The sequence below is a fragment of the Brachyistius frenatus genome, unplaced genomic scaffold (genome assembly GCF_029030835.1).
Source record: "Brachyistius frenatus isolate BFR_SWC_R1_liver_20210118 unplaced genomic scaffold, ASM2903083v1 Contig_81, whole genome shotgun sequence".
In the NCBI taxonomy this organism is placed as follows: Eukaryota; Metazoa; Chordata; class Actinopteri; family Embiotocidae; genus Brachyistius; species Brachyistius frenatus.
Window position 1 is genome coordinate 366,804 of NW_027210680.1, and position 17,470 is coordinate 384,273.

General features: G+C 42.3%; 1 protein-coding gene across 8 annotated transcripts in view; it reads right to left on the reverse strand.

The window, feature by feature from the left end:
• The window catches only part of dock4b (dedicator of cytokinesis 4b), a 124,663-nt gene that overhangs the window by 14,253 nt on the left and 92,940 nt on the right, over window positions 1-17,470 (reverse strand). For 4 of the 8 annotated variants that reach the window (XM_069709187.1, XM_069709181.1, XM_069709180.1 and 1 more), the window contains exons 33-47: window positions 17,429-17,455; window positions 16,918-17,013; window positions 16,746-16,806; window positions 14,951-15,044; window positions 14,453-14,601; window positions 13,031-13,117; window positions 12,694-12,798; window positions 12,238-12,379; window positions 10,378-10,544; window positions 7,832-7,918; window positions 5,674-5,850; window positions 2,723-2,806; window positions 1,898-2,017; window positions 1,296-1,417; window positions 67-187 (exon numbers count right to left, since the gene is read on the reverse strand). In XM_069709187.1, coding sequence (XP_069565288.1) covers window positions 67-187; window positions 1,296-1,417; window positions 1,898-2,017; window positions 2,723-2,806; window positions 5,674-5,850; window positions 7,832-7,918; window positions 10,378-10,544; window positions 12,238-12,379; window positions 12,694-12,798; window positions 13,031-13,117; window positions 14,453-14,601; window positions 14,951-15,044; window positions 16,746-16,806; window positions 16,918-17,013; window positions 17,429-17,455 — 1,639 coding nt within the window. The remainder of the gene's footprint in view (window positions 1-66; window positions 188-1,295; window positions 1,418-1,897; window positions 2,018-2,722; window positions 2,807-5,673; window positions 5,851-7,831; window positions 7,919-10,377; window positions 10,545-12,237; window positions 12,380-12,693; window positions 12,799-13,030; window positions 13,118-14,452; window positions 14,602-14,950; window positions 15,045-16,745; window positions 16,807-16,917; window positions 17,014-17,428; window positions 17,456-17,470) is intronic. The other 4 variants (XM_069709184.1, XM_069709182.1, XM_069709186.1 and 1 more) reach the window with 2 other exon arrangements.

A 17,470-nucleotide genomic window follows, 5' to 3' on the forward strand; every position in this document is an offset into this window, starting at 1 on the left:
TAAGAGCCTTTGCGTGGGAGTGTGGCAAGGCATAAGAGGTTGCAAGCATGTGTGTAATAACACTACCTGCATGTTGAAGACTTCATCCGAGCTCTCCGATTGCCCTGTGATGTTACTGACTTCGTTGGAGGCTTGAGACGACAGAGAGGATGAAGAGTAACGGTTCACCGCAGGGTAGCTGAGCAGGCTGCGGGTGAGAAGGAGACAAGGAGAGATCGTTATGGTGGTTTTAAAAGAGGGGAATGAAGTTATGTTTCATACGCTGTGGGAGATCTCACTCACTGAAAATTCCAAGCGAGCAGCATTAAGGCCAATAAAAAGGCAGACAGGCGGGGAAAAAGACAAACAGAGACAGAAAATGTCAGGTCAGAAGATAATTGATGCACCAATCACAGCATTTCACCCAGCGAAACCAAAAGGTAACAGCAGAAAAGAAAGAGGAATTGGGCTTTTTTTTTTTTTTTTTTTTTTTTTTAGTGAAGGTTAAACCAGAAGACTACCGAAAAAAAAAAAAAAAGGATAACTTGGTTTTGTGCTGTAAAACAGAGTAAAAAAGAAGAAGAAAAGAAATCAAAACTCAACAAGAAAAAACACAAAATGTCACTGGGAGATTGAGGTGATGTGCGTGTCTCCATTTTTCTGTGTGGCTGCGGCCCCTGGGATCAGACCGTGGAGGCAGAATGTCGCAGGTAGACAAGAGTGGCAGGGCCACTGAGCACATCAAAACACACACACACACACACACACACACACACACACACACACACACACACACACACACACACACACACACACACACACACACACACACACACACACACACACACACACACAAGCACCCACAGTCTGCCTGCCGGCTCAACAGCAGCCACACAGAAATATCCCTGCGGGTGCCAGCCAGCTGCCCCCATTTATTGTGTGCCCACATCGACAGGTAAAGAAGTGAAGGTAGAAGAGAGAAAAGGCACAGAGCGTGGCGTCCGAGGTGAGGTGGAGACACGAAAAGGAAAAAAAAAAAAAAGAAGCAAGTTGCAGACAAAGGTCTAGAGTGAAGGGGAGCACACCAGGAGACAGTAAAAGCAGGTGAGACAAAAATGAAGGAACATTATTTTTTTTGGGGGGGGGGGGGGGTTCCGATCTCTAACATAAGAAAATACATTCACATTGAAAGGCAAGCTAGTTAAATCAGTTGAAAACTAAAGGAAGACAGACACAGTCATACAAATAAAGTACAAGAATATAAGAAAAGAGGCAAAATTGGGTAAAAAAAAAACCAACAAAAAATAGGGCATCACCTGCGCCTGGCAACCCCTCTGCCTCCGTCTGGGCTGATGATGCTCGGCACAGAGTTCCTGCATGTTCGTGGGCTGCCGTTGGTGAAGTGCACTGGGCTTGCACGCACATAAGCTGGAAACTCCTGGGGTTTTAAATTAGTAAAGACGAAGTGCACATCATTAAATGATACAGATTTGCATAAATAACAATTTCCCTTGTGGGATCAATAAAGGATATCTATCTGTCTGTCTGAATGCTCCTCGGTGCCAGCGTGAGGTATGTAAATAAAATATGCAATAAGCAGATGACAGAAGTTTGTTTAATGAGACGTGGCTTTCCCTTTTTAAAGGGTTCATTTACTCAGAAGTCTAAACACAGCGGTCGCTTCCTGTTGTCACATACAGTGTGTGCTTCCATTAAGACTTGAGGAATCCAGTGTATCGTTTGAGGAAAATAACACAAGATGTATGCATACACACAAGTAACACTGCTTTAATCTTCCTTCCACATAGCTGACATCATTAATTAAATGAACCTCTGTTTAACATCATTGATTTACAAATGTGCAGCTTTAGAGATGCTTTATATAAGGCGTGCTGAGACGTGACAGTCCGAGGCCTACCTGTATGCCCAGACTGGATTTCATGAGGTGAAACTGGTCCACTAACTTCTTGTGGAGTGGCCTCATGTCTTGGGGGACAAACTTCTCGTGCACGGCGAGGCCATATTCCAGTATATGTGCCTGCAAGACGCAAATCAAAATTCATCTTATTTATCAATTATTATTTTATCTGGTGCAAGTTGAAAAATCATTGAAAATCATTTGTCCCAGATTTAATTGCTTACAATGAGTCTGCAAATTGACACATTAACTGTAATACACATTATACTTTCACGATATTATTTTTTACTTCTTCACAAGAACTACTTGTCAAATCAAAAATGATGAATCATATCAGTATAATCAGGCTCATGTCCCTTGATGCGTAAAACCGTCGATATCGGCGTATATGTTGTTTGATATGATTTTTTTTATTTACAGAACATAATGCAGAAAAACATCCTTGGGGGGGGATACAAAAACTGTTCTATTCGTGTGTATTTATAGTTTCTCATTAAATTCCCACTGAAGTTCACTGTTTCAATGCAATGTTGTTATTTATTGTGGACAATAAAGTGTATTGTTGAACTGTGAAGTAGCCTCCATCTATGATATATCTTTGTCAAAAGTGTTTGATAAACACATTTGGTCAATATGTCAATATTGTACATTTTTTTACAATTTCATTTGGGTATCGGCCCCAAAAATCAAAGTTGAGGTTCAGAAGTTGCTGTTTTTCTTTTTTAAGGGGATCAACCTTGATTTGGTCTCTACATTTAAAGCCCATCCTGAGCTCAATACTCCACCTAAATGTGTTCGCTGGTGTTTTCGTCTCCTATTTCTTACCTGTTCAAACATGAGCTCTCTCAGTCGCCCGATCTTCTCACCATCCTCGGGATGATTCATAATGTAGTCCTTCACGAAAAAGGCCTGTACGGAGACAAAATGCACAACATCTGTGATGCAGTCACCGGCAGCTGAAGCAGGAGGCTCTCTGCACTGCAGTATAACCTGAATCCCAGCTGGCCTGACACACTGAATTAGTGTTCACACGTCTATTTGTTGAGTCCTGAAAAACATTCAGGAAAACCGAGCAAATACACAAACAGAGCAAGCCAACATCCAACTCAAATGGGGATCTAACACTCCTATCCGGGGTGTTTTGATTTTAATATTAGATTCAGGGACAGAAATAAAAGAACATATTGGTTAAAAATAGTGAAAGAAAAAAAACTGCACCAAATGGATGTTAGTGAAATCAAAGGGCTGATTTTACTTTGATTTAAGAGACAATTTAGTCTCCGATTTTTAAAAGCTTTTTTTTTTTTCATATCACTTTCAGTCATGTCACTGCCTCCTGTTACAGATCATGTCTCCTTAGACACCTCATACTTCTTGATTTCGGCTTACAAACGGTCCTCTCTATTCACTTTCAAAGACATTTTCCTAAAAAAAATTTTTTTTTTAAAGTCTCAAAGCAGAGACAGATAAGATGAAAAATGCCCTGGTCTGCTTTGAATGATGATAACTGCTTTTGCTGTATTCATGCATTTAATGCCGGGTCCTTGTTGTTTGCAATGCCATCAACACTTGTGATGTGTCTGCAGATTATGGTAAATCCTTTCCAATCTGCATCAGAGTACACAAAGAGGAGAGACGATGAACCCGATGAAAGAACCCAGCTCACAATCTGTTTCAAATCTACCCCAGAAGAAAACACACTCATGCACACACACACACACACACACACACACACACACACACACACACACACACACACACACACACACACACACACACACACACACACACACACACACACACACACACACACGCGCGCGCGCGCACACACACACACATACAAAAAGGAACCTAAAGGGGAGTTCACAAAACAAAAATCAGCATGGTTCCTCTCTCAAGGACACAGCTGTCTATCTGCAAAGAGACCATTAGAGAAAAGATGCTTAAGGCGGCTTCAAACATGTGTGCGCACACGCACACGCACACGCACACACACACACACACTCCTGTCAAAGAAAACATGACTATGAATCCTCTATGAAACTAGTAATTAGTCCAGACAAACATCCTCAGATGGCAATCTTCATCAAGATAGAATATATTAGTATCTGCGTATCACGTTCCTCTCTCTCTATTAAACTGTGTAAGAAATTTAAACTATACACACTCTTTATAATCAAAAATGTAACGGTGCTAAAGTAGTAATACGTACGAGAAAAGTACTACGTTTCAACAGGAAATTCCATAAAATAAATAAATTTAAAAAAAGGCAGCAGAAATAATCAATAATCTTCAGCATTTGATGGAAATTTCTCGTCGGGCTGCGAGGAGTGAGACCTCGCAATGAAGTGGCTCAGTTAATCATTAGAAAAGTCCAATTAGAGATGGACCGCTGAGGGGAGGGGGGAAATAAATCAGACAGCATTTCCCCTCAAGGGTTTCAACTCAAACTCGAGCAATAAATCTGAATATTAATAATGACAATTTCGCCTTCATTTGTAGCCGAGCAAACTGCCACAGCTGTCAATCGGCATTACGCGGGAAAAATTCATAGATTTATACGCGTCGTCCGTCGGGTGCTGCGTGATATATCCTGCAAAGAAAAATGAGGCTTGATCGCGGTGGCTGCGCCAAAGAAAAAGCCCCATCTGTGTCCAGCTCGCGCAAAATAATCGAAGCGAGTGTCACTTTTTATTGTGTATGATGTGAAATAACAAATTAAAAATAACTGAAAGCAGTTGGTGGTCAATTTTTAACCAGAGAAACATCATTTATATGCATAGAAATATACACATAACACTGCCAGCAGTGTGTAAATGTTGAAAATCCCTCCTTACGCTATCAAAATAATACAAAGTAATGGCACTAAGGGTGGAGAGCATTTCAGTGACCCTCACTTTTGTGGATTTAACAGGATCCTACAAACCTCAATAAGCTACTTCTGCACAGAGGCATGCTCTTTACTCACAGGCATACAGTATAAGCCCCCCACCCCTCCCTCCCTCCCTCCACGAACACACAGGCATGTATGCACTTCCCCCCCCCATGCATGCTCACAGCGGTTGCTATGCGACACAGAGCAAGTCGCTCTGAGTCAGTTTGTAAAGGATAAAAAACATGTTCTTTAGCAGGTTTTTCATTGTCTTGCTCTTCACTTGTTCTCGTGGTTTAGAAATTGCAAAAGCACTTGGAAAAGCAGTAGTAGATACAAATGCTTGCCAGTGAGATTGGTCCTGCTTATGATTTCTCTTTCAATCTGTGCATCTGTCTGTTACCACTTCAGTGCATCATATAGCAGCTGCATAAACACTCCCATCTCATTCATTTGGCTATTATTATCCATTTATCGCTCTCTACGCCGTCCTCCCCTTCCTCTCGACCTGGCCCCTCTTTCTGCCCACATCCATCTTTCCTTTCCTTTCATCCATCCATCCTTCTATTCAATGACTGAAGACCCCACCCCCCCCATCCATCCACCCGTTCTTACATTATCCATCTCCTCTTCCTGCTTCCAGCCCCCACTCCCCCCCACCCCACACACACACCTCGCTCGCCACTCATCTATCCATTCGCTCAAACCTTCACCCAGCCATTCATGCGTCCATCCATCCATCTGTTCATCCGCTCCTCCCTCTGCAAAACGCTGCCTGTCTATACATCTTTCCTCACTTAAACCCACCTTCATGCATCATTAGGCAATCCATATGTCATCGGCTCTCACTCCTGCCTCGGTCTCTAAAACACTCCAACCTTATCCTCCATCGAGCCATCCATACCTCTTGGTAGCGGGCCAGCCCCCCGTTGACAGCGGCGTCGATGACCCCGTTGAGGCACATGGTGAGGGGGTTGATGTTCTGCATCTGCCGGCTCTGACACTGGGTGATCAATGTCCGTAATTGTAAGTTCTTGTTCTCAATCACCTCGATGGCGTTCTCCAGCGGGCTTACCTCCACCTGCGAACGGGTGGGATGCAGAAACAGTTTCCGGCTTAATGGCTTTTCTTGTGGAGCTCCAAAGGGAAAATAAATCTCAGTTTGTGCTTATAGACGACACATTTTTTTTTATAAGGTGCACAGTAGTTAATAGTCATGCTGCTTTTGGCCTGAGTTGGGTTTTTTTTTTCAATATTTATGTTGTTAATGTGGTTTTTGGAATTTAGTTTTCATGCTGTGTGTTCTTTTACGATCGTAAGTTGTTTAAGCACCCTTATCACGTGGGGATTTTACACTTAAAATGTAATAGTATTGAATGAAATAAAAAATGCTATTGAGGTGCATTATGGTCTCACAAAATAAGCAGCAGTTTGAACCATCGAGTTAACAAATCAGGATATTTCAGCCTCTGATTCTTTGATTTAGACCATTTCTAACCGGTTTCCTGACTTTGTTGAAGTGCAACGCTAAATTGCTGTCGTACACCTTTGATTCCAAGACTTTATCAATTCAGAAAGCTTTTCATACCGAAAAAAGGATTCACGAATCTTACAAGGAAATGGTTCTTGCTTAAGGTATTAAAGACGTCCGCATATTTTCATTTCTTTTAAGAATACATCAGTCTACATTTCTGCCATTTACATTCTTCCACCTTGAAATCTGAACCAGAATTTTGAAGAATGGTGGATGTGTTATTATGGAAGAACATATTTAAAATCGTCACTAACTCATTTTGTCATACAACATTTAAGCTGATGGGGTTAACTTTTTTTTTTTAGCAGCAGTTTATCTACACATCCAGCAGACATGGAGCAATATTGGCTTACATTTGTTTCTCTCTACTTGACATCCAAAATTGACTCTGCTTTTGGTCCCGACCAATTCCTGAGGGAAATATCAGCCTCTTTAGCAGCAAAGTGCTCCTCTATGTTCACCAGACGGTTGTTAACTGTGCCGGTGTGCTGTTTAGTGCCTGGGAGTTAACGCAAAGGGGTTTTTAGAGCTTTTTTTCCCCTGAAAACTGCCATCTTCTTCTGTCCATGTTGAGACCAAACTAAAACTGTAAAGTTACAGGCTGTAAAAACCAAAATGATTAACTGAAAGATGCTCAAATGCAGCATAGAACTGAGGGCACCTGCAGAGGTGGGTGACCATTATCTAATGTGCATACACGTAGCAATTAACCAACTATTACATCACTTTAGCAGCTTATTTGTATAAACTATGGACATATAATGAGTATATGGTCACTTTCACCCACACTTATGGATGCACAAAATTGCTCTTCCTTCCTGCATTTATTTTTCTCTCTTTCTCTGTATCACACAAAGCCTAATCCTTATGCTAATGGAGCTTTTGCCAGTTCCACATTTTATGTGCTATTGCACCGCACAACCATCATGGAGTAACACTGGGTTCCCAATCTGCAATTTCACACCACGTTCTGCAGCTGTGAGTGAAATAATATGTGTTTAGACCATCAGAGAAAGACGCTGGGTTACGTTTTGCATACGCTGGACAAAGCAGCATTTAAAGATCTGCCCACTCCTCAGAAATCTGAATGAGAAGATCCACAACAAAAAGCTTCTCAGAGGATTTACGTGGCACACAGGATAGCAATGGACTCGTATCAAATATGATAGTGATTCCAGGCCAAAAACACTGACTAAGTGTTGGCGAAAAAAAATTCCCAATGCAAAAAAATCCATTCTAAAAATTGGACACGTTGGCAATCAAAGCAACGCAATTCGATTTTTTTTTTTTTTAGCACGGAATCCAGTTTATCCAATGGAGACCATTAAATGTCCAATAGCCACAAACCTATGACCTAGGTCAGTATTGTTGTTCAATGTAATGACTTGGATCAATACTTGGGTATTGGCTGGAGGCGCTCTAAATTGCGACCTGCAAAATAAAAGGTATTACAGTGTCCCTTGTGTGGGATGGCTGTGTTGTAGTTACGTCTTCATGCTTATTTCATCCGAGGTGCTCGCACACTCACCAGCTCTCTCTTCTCCACTTCGAACCAGCGCGAGATGCCTGGGAGACTCTGGACCAGAGTCAGGGTTGTCCTCTCCACCCACAGACTCTGCATTTAACACACAATACATTCATGAGAATTAGTTGATTGCTGAAAAAAAATAATAAAAAAAAATCCATAACTACTTATGCCTAATGCACACATGCACTTTGTCTCTGGCAGCCGGCGCGCATTTTAATTACGATACATAGTTTGAAGAAAACATGATAAGCACACCTACTGCCAAGCACCCACTTTTAGGCGTAGGTCAGATGTCATGCCTTATATCTCATATCATCATTCATGTTCCACCACTTATGCTGTCAGGCAGCATGCTTGTCAACATGCCAGCATCTCGCAAGGTCAATCTGACAGCACGTAAACTATGGAAACTCTGCTATTCACTGCAGGCTATTAACATAATACATTTGCACTACAGTGGAGCACCTACGATATTGCTTGTTGTAAACATGTCAAGAAACGTGAAAGATGGAAAGCTGTTAAATCTGATTTTTTTTTGTTTTTTTGTTGGTGTAGTGCATATTTACTATTAACAGCTTCTCCAATGTAAGGGTCTGCTTGTTTCCTGTGACAGTAATGCAATTTGAACTGCTGGTCAGCCATGACGAAGCATTTAAAGATGTTACATTGGGCTCTGAGAACTTGTGATGGGTGCTTTTCACAAATTTCTGTCCTTTTATAGATTAATGACTCAATTTTGTCACCTAGAAGCTTTATCTTATCTTCATTTGTCAACTGGTGTTTCCAATCTAAAAGTGAAAGGGCTTTCACTTTCTAAAATAACCGTGCTAAGTGTTCTGTACTGCACACACAGAAGTGCTTTGAGCTAAATGCTCATAACGGCATCTTAGCATGACTAACTGTCCACTAACACTCAGACTTAAGCAGGTGGAGCAACTCGCATAGAGAAGGAGGACATGATGGAGCTGGAGGACATGATGGAGCTGCCATTTCAGACCCGCTCAACACACCCTGAACCCAAAAACTGATAAGAAGCAGTTCAGTGGTCTAACTCCACAATTCAGTCTTTTCACATGTTTTCAGCAAGAGTTTATATGCAAATCTTCTGAATTTCCTTTACAAAATCTTTGAACTAAAATACTGGAAGACATCATTCGTCTTAACCCCGGCAACTTTTGTTTTATTCTTTCCCAGTATCTGAAAGGTTTGTGACCACCATGGGGAGATTTTCTGCTGGGGCTGACCAGGCACATGAGGATCAGGGTGCTGATACGGTACAGCTTATTTTACTTGAAGCTTAGTTAGCCAGCGTCTTACTAAAGGACACTCCAACAGAGCAGATGAGTGCTGACATGCAGTATTGAGCCGGTGTCCTCCACTTGAAGAAGGGTCTTCCGACTCACTACACAACCCTGATGCACCTTTATAGATTTTATGCTTTTTAAGGTCAAAAAACCAACCTGAACACCACTCGGAAAAAAAAAAAAAAAAAAAAAAAAGCACGCCTTACGGTTTAAGAGCAGGAAGTTGAAAGCAAACTCTGACATATAAAAGTCCTGACCTTTGTCCAAACTATGTTTTTCCTGCAGATACAAACTTATTTTGGGAACAGCTTTCTTTACTTCTTCATTATGACTGATCACACCATTTTCTGGCCGCTGCAAGCTCTTGTCACCGCTCGAGAGTTTATCATACGTATTATTCCCACCTGGGGACCAGAGATATCAAGCCCTGATGGAAATGCGATATCATGATTAAATTTGGCCAAATAGCCTTGATAGAACGGAGATGAGAAGACTGCATGAAGCATGTGTATTAAAATTGAATATTTATGAGAATAATATCGAGGCCCGTGTGTGTGTGTGTGTGTGTGTGTGTGTGTGTGTGTGTGTGTGTGTGTGTGTGTGTGTGTGTGTGTGTGTGTGTGTGTGTGTGTGTGTGTGTGTGTGTGTGTGTGTGTGTTCAGAATGTGTGCCGCTGTGTGATGTGTGTGACGGAATCAGGCTGTAAAGACTTCATTTACGCAAAGCTAGCTGTACACGGATCTGACTGGTAGCACCGTTTCTGTGTATAATTACTGATACCGGAGTCATGATGAATAAAACATGCACTATACACAGACTAATACCTTAGCACTGCTTCAAACTATCACTTCCTACACAGCCCGTGATGGATGAACAAGGCACAGAGGGAAGGGAATGAAGTTGTTTCGCATCAGACTGCATAGAAAAATGCTCATAAATGTGTGATTTGAACTTTTCATATAGTCACAAAAAACTCAATTTCGTTCCCATATTTCATCGCATTTTGGAGCGATTTTACATGCAGTGAGGCTCGGAGTTCATTTTTATCATCTTCAATCCATTACTCAAATTCATGGGGTGAAAAGGGGAATATAACTACATAAATGCAGAGACATATCTGCACCACTTTACCCGCTTTGTGCGTGTGTGCGTGCGTGCGTGCGTGTGTGTGTGTGTGTGTGTGTGTGCCCACATTAAGTGGTCTTCCTTTTTTTTTTTTTTTCTATTTTTGTTTATCTGTACCTTAAACTCATTCTCCTTGTCTTTGGTGCCCTTGTGAAAGGGCCGGTCATATCTGAACCTCCAGATGTGATTAAACTTGTAGAAGCTTTTGATGTTGTCAGGCACTCCGTCTCTCTGCAGCACATCCTGACTCTCCGGGATGGGAGTCACGGCATAGATCTGCAGGTCTGAAAGCACCGGAAGTTAAGGTAAAAGCGCTGGAGAGTGACAAGAGCTGGAATCGACAACAATGTTTTCAGTCACCTGAAAGAACATGGGAACTCGAAGACATGTTCACGCAAACACAGCTGACAATAACACAGACAGAGAGGAGGTTTACAGGAAGTGTGTGTGTGTGCACATTAACGTAAGTGCATCTCTCTTCCAACATCAAGCCAGCAACCACAGACTTATATTCAAATCAACATGGAAACGATATCCTGATAAGGGAAAAAAAACAAGACCTGGACCTAAACCACTGATGACACATCAAGAAAAGAAAAGGTACTCAAATTAGCATCTTCATTAGCATTCCTCATGACCAATGGTTGCTGACAGACCTGCCTTGTGCCACACACACGCACACACACACACACACACACACACACACACACACACACACACACACACACACACACACACACACACAAATTCTCTTAAAAGGTTGCACACACCCCACACCACACTTGCACATCAGTGCACTCAGACCACAAAAGAAAAACAAAGATACAGAACTACACAGAAAACCAAAACAAATCAAAGGGGAAAAAAAAAAAAAAAAAAAGAGTTGGCAAGTTTTTCTTTTGGCTTGTATGAGGTAAAAAAAATTAAAAAAAAAAAATCAAATTAAAGAAAAGACAGCCAGCGCATAAGATTTGTCAGTGTGAGCAGACAAGAGGAGCAGGATGTGATTCTCTCTGCGGTGCAGAGGCTCACTTTTATTGTGATGCACTGATGGAGGACGCTAACACACATTCATTCGTATGCATGAGTGTTTGTGACAAGGATTTACAGATGGGTGAGCAATCGGAGAATGAACCTATTGATTGGCGTTACGTGAGGATAACAGCGGTGAGCTTACTTACGATCGCTGTCAGGCATACATATCACACGCACGCACACACATAACAAACAACATAACATGTCTCTCTATCCTCTTTAGGTTGGGTTCTGTTCAGCCTTCGTGTCACTGATTGTGCCTTGTACCTTCCCTCCTCTATATAGGCCAACAGATGTCCCATACATTGCTGTGAATAATTAAAAAGCCCCACATGTTGTATGAATGGCTTTGTACACTGCATGGAAATAAATAGATCATGTGATTGTAGCCTATTATTATCAGAACAGCACCACTTAAAATCATATTTAGTCCCAGACATTTGTTATGTTTAAGTTGCATCTTTACTGGAAAAAAAAAAGAATATCATTAGCTGCAATTGTAAATACAAATCAAAAATAGCTTCTGTCGTTTTTCTGTCGGTTGTTCTGAAAATCATCATAAATCGGGCGATATGATATCTGGTAAAAAAAAAAAAAAGAAAAAAGGTCCCTTTAGGTATTGCGTTTAAGCAACAATCACAATGTGTCTGATTGTGATCTGTAATGGCATTCTGTATACCGCGTGTAATATGCAGTGTGGTATTTTTGGGTGGATCCCTGTGACTGGTTCTTTCACATTGACAAGAAAGTGACTGCAGGAGAAAGAGGGTGGCGCGGTTGCGCCTCATCACAGGCAATTGTGTGCGAGTAAACACAAAGCACGCCGAGTGTGCACTGTGCTGCCAGCTCGTACGCGCTTCCACGCGTTCGCCCGCGTCGGCCCAGCGTGCGCGCCTGTGTTGCGTGGGTTTTACATGTGCCCCTCGATATGGCCAAGGATACACTGTGCGTCTGCCTGGTAGATGGTCTGGTCCGGCTGGTTGACGTGCTGCATGGCGATCGCGTGGGGGAACTCGTTGAGCATCCGCTGCTGGAAAGCCTCCAGCCTCTCGTAGTCATGGCCGCGGCACACAAACTCCTTGTTCTGCAGCAGTGTGAAAGGGGGGGAGGGGGAGGGGGGGGGGGGGGCAACGAGGACAGCGTGGGGTAAGCTTGACATCTAGTGGTCGCAACGTGCAGCTGCAGCCCCGTCTGCAGACTCCACCAAGGACAAGGGGGCCTCTTACATCATTAAACGGAACTGAAGAAGAGTTGCTGAATGTCACCTTACGCGGCAGGAGTCTTACATAAGAAAAGTTAATTCTTCCTGCGGGTCTTATTCTTTTTAGGAGAGCGTGAACGTATTAACATTTTCAGCTTGCTATTCATGACACAGAGGGAATATGGAGATTTCTTTACCCGTAAGAAGAACGGAAACTTCTTCCCGTAGAAACCCACTCTGAAGAATTCAGGTTCTAGTCTTTGCTGGTCCATGATCTTGTCGTAAAGAGAGGCTTCCATCATCTGCCAATGCAAACAAAGGACAATGCTGTATATCAACCAATATGGCACACAGTGTATTAACAAAAGCACAGACATTTTGAAGCACATTAATAACCAGATGCATAGAAAGTATGAAATTGCTTTTATTGTTTCTTTCCTAGTTGGCCTGAATGAGCATGATAAAAGCAATACTTAAAGTAACAATCCCGCTTCAGGAAGTTTGCCTTCAGCTTCTGTAATGTGGACAGCTTACCCTCATTTTGCTCAAGTTCCTGTAGTCGTAGTAAGACTCGTACTGGTCAGCAAGCTCTCTGCAAAGGATGATGCCATTCTCCCAACACTGAGGACACAGAAACACAACACCACCCTCTCATTCATCACCGCACGTCTCAAAAACACCACATCAGCAGCAGGCTGAGCAGAAAGCGCCATTAAAAACTGCAGTGGTGCTGCTAAACCGCTTTGCCTCCACTGGATGGCAGTGGCGAGTCGACAATACAAAAAAAAAAAAGAAAGAAAAAAAGAACCTCTCCAGGCAGGTACAGGCAGCACCCAACCATCTTGCTAATTAAATGAAAAGCTTTCCTTTCCTGCTGCTTGCTAATCCCCGCGCGGCAGCACTGGCAGATGGCTCGAGTTCGTGAACGTGAAGGAAAATTGGACTATGAGTAACGAGGGGAGCGGTTTTAACGATTCCGCAGAGCTGTGTTATTTCATCAGGGATGGTGAATCCGTCTCTATTTGGGAGGGGGGGGGGTTTGGTGTGTAATTGTGTAGGTTTTCTGTGATGTCACTTTCCCCTAAAGAGTGCAGAACAATAGCAGAGGTAGGTAGGACAAAGAGATCAAATCGGAAGAGAAGAAAAGCGGGAGAAAGTACTTTCTCGAGAAAGAACAACAAAGCCACGTCCTATTTCGCCAATGAACGCTGCATCCTGATTCGGCCGAGCTCTGTTGATCCTCTGCTAAAAGCAGCACCGTCAGTGCATATCGGGCTTCACCTGTCAGTCTCGCTGTTGTCACGAGACAATATGGAACGAGCCTTAATTACAGCCACCAGCATTTCATCTGATTAAACTGAGGAGGTGTTGATGCCTCGAGCTGCTGTCACAGTTCATGGCAGGTATAAATGAACTCTGTACAGCTTACAGGTCTGCTCTTAAGAAGGAATTTCATCTCATGTGAATGTTGTCATTTCTCTACTAAACAAGCAGGGGACACCAGTCGTCTTCCATTGTGGTGCATCTGCACTTCAGCTGAGCTTATTAATGTTTCATGAAACTATGTTGAAATCCATGTATTCATGGCTATTTGCATTTACTGCAAATGAGCCGTAAATAATACGGACGTTGCTTCTTTTTAATGCCATGTATGAAATGGACTTGCGTTTATATTTTAATACCATTTTGGAATATGCACGAGTAGCTGACAGGCTCCCCGGTGTTAGCTTGGCAAAAAGTACTGTGTGATGAAACAGAACATGCGTTTGCTTTACACCGGCACAGTACATCCACTGGCATTGAGCAATTCGGACATGAGGCACCAAAAACAGAGCTTATTTGATTACTTTGACTCAGCAAAATACTCAATTCAGTAAAATGCCAATGTAGTGGGAGGAAGAATGTGTGTGTGTGTGTGTGTGTGGGGGGGGGACCCAGCGGCGTGTTCCAGCTCACCTTCCCCCTGTCGAAGTTCTGGACGATAGTGAGATGCAAATACTCTTTTCTCTGCCACTCGCTCTGCATGGGGTAGTTGAGGAACTCTCTGAGCGGCCTGTCGGACCATTCCAATAACTCATCATACAGCAGCAGGGTGTATGACGCCTCTGTGACACACACACACACACACACACACACACACACACACACACACACACACACACACACACACACACACACACACACACACACACACACACACACACACACACACACACACACACACACACATTTTTAGGAAAACATGAAGGATTCAGTTTCTCAGAAATACAGAATCTTTGAAAGTATGAGTCATTTGAGCAGCGCAGAGCAACACAGAAAGATGAGAGGACAGAAAGAATGGACGGCTATTTCCAATGACGCACATACAGTATATTTTTCACACACACTTTTGTTGACAGCGACGCTCACACAGGTTGTACTGAATGAATGCTGGGGTAATTCCTGGAGGCGTACCTGTGTAGTTCTGAGCTTTCAAGTGCAGGTCGTACAGTTTGTGAATGTAGCGGATGTACATTTCCTCTTTGTTCAACTCGGTTTTGTAGAAGTTCTGGCCGCAGCGATGGGTGGTTCAGGGATGTTTGAGGACCAAAAAAACCAAACAAAACAACAACAAAAAAAAACACAAGAAAAAGAAGGGAACAGGCGTAGGAATTATGGCAATTATAGAGTGGGTTTAGAGATGTAAACAAACACAGATTTTAGAAGTCACAGATTGTTCTGTGGTAGAGTTGCAACAATACAACTCAGCTGCTGATGTGCAGGGAGGTTTGATCCATCTGCCTACACACCCAGGTGCTCCTGCAGATGGCTGCAGTTACATAAGGAAAGACTCATCACCACAAATCTGTATTTGCATTGCAGTGATCAGGAAGAACGTTAAACACTGTATATCCTACAAAATACACAACTACATCGAGTAATATATTTCATGAAATAGGCTGAATTGAAGATATTAATTCGATCATATTTCAATTTATTTTTTTAATATGGTTTACAAATGGAAGGATGAGAACTTCAGAGAGTTTGTAGCAGGTTGAAAATGAATATATCTCAGAAACCCCCCCCCCCCCAAAAGCAACACTGTTTTACACCTTTACTCGCACTTAACCTCTCAGTGGTTTCTCAAACCATTTGTCATTAACAGTGCACTGATGTCAAACTGTCAAAAATTATTTAAAGAATTGTTTTCAAATGTTCTTTAACATATATACGTCGATCAGTACATCCGTCTACACTGAGAAATAGTAATCATTTTGAAAGAGAACTTTTTTCTGGCTGTAAATGACTGTAATACATTCCTAAATTAGAAAAAAAAAAATGCTGTGCTTGTTAATAGTACTCTCTAAAAAGGTTGGAAGCAATACGAGTGTAATATATGGCTTCATGTGCCTTTTATAAATGGAAGAAGGTACAGAACGTAATCTATTTGGGAAAACGACCCTTGCATTTGAGGGCGAATGTATTTTTCTCTTTAGCGCAAATGAAGTTGGCTGAAGTATATTAGGAATGTAACGCCGACAGAAAGTCTGAAGGCAGATATTGAAGGAATACAAGTTTGGGGAAGAAACTTATTTCTGTTGTTGCAAAGATGGAAAAAATGAGAAGATCTATACCACTTGCACACCTGTGTGCTAAAATATGATGCTACATGCACGCGACTGTCAGCGTAGCTTAGCATAAAGACTGGAAATGTTTAATATATACAGCTTATAAATTAGTGATCTTTAGAGGTGCGAGTTAGACTTTGAGACAACAACTTTTTTGCTGTTGTTATGCTAAGTTAAGTGAAGCCAGGCTAAGCTATACAAATGTAACTGTCATCTTTAATGGGACATATACCAGAGCGTTGTCAATCAACTCTTCAAACTTTCAACAACAAATCAAACGCGTGAACTCGCTAAATTTGATCAAAAAGATGCAAAAGCAAACCGACTAAAACACTTCTTGCCCTTGATTTTAACCTGATGCCCCATGACTTTGATTTCAATTTTTTTTTTCTCACAATGTCATTTCTACAAGGAAACGCATTAAACACATTGACGCATAAAGTCATTAAATCCGTTAAAGGGTTGTAAAATCCTGTAAACCTACCGCAAGCTGGGAGAGTTTGAGGAAACCCAAGTCACACGCACGCGCGCACACACACACACACACACACACACACACACACACACACACACACACACACACACACACACACACACACACACACACACACACACACAAACAGGGATTAACTGTGACTCACCAGTAAACTGACAGTGCATCCAATCTTTTTGCCATCCACTTCTCCCAACTTCATACAATCCCTGTGGTAGAACCATAAGACATACACAAACATATGACGTGATCAAAAGTGACGAAACGGCGTGTCCCTGAAAGCACGCGCGTGTACGTGCGTGCGTTGCGTGCACTCTCACCTGTAGTCCAGCAGTCTCTCCATCAGGCGAGTGACGGTGGCGATCAGAGAGATCCCGCTCTCCCTCCAGGTCTCTCTCTCGATCTTCTTCAGCAGGCTGAGGGACAAATGGGGGAAGACAGAACAAGACAGAGAGATATGAAGACCCAAAGAGACAGGAAGTGAAAGAGAGAAAATGGGAAAGGAGCGGTGATGGAGGAAATCAGTAAGAACAGAAAGGAGGCGAAGCAGAGAGGAAATCAATCTCAGTCGCACCAGTGTCACCTATGCTTGTTGGCCTGCCTGCGGAGTTCAAGTAAACTGTGTAGATTCCCTGTTTTGCCACACGAACACATTTTTAGAGTTGATTGGTTAACTCAGCTGGCTGGTAAAGAGGACAAAACACACGATAGCCAAAATATTGAAGCTGTTTTCTTGTCTTTTTTTTTTTTCCTTTCTTTCCACTGAAATAATCTTTCCCCGTTTCCCCTCACACAGACGACACTGAGAGAACAAAGAGGAGAGCGTCTTACCTAGGGTACGGACCAAACAGAGGAATTCTACTCCAGGCGGGA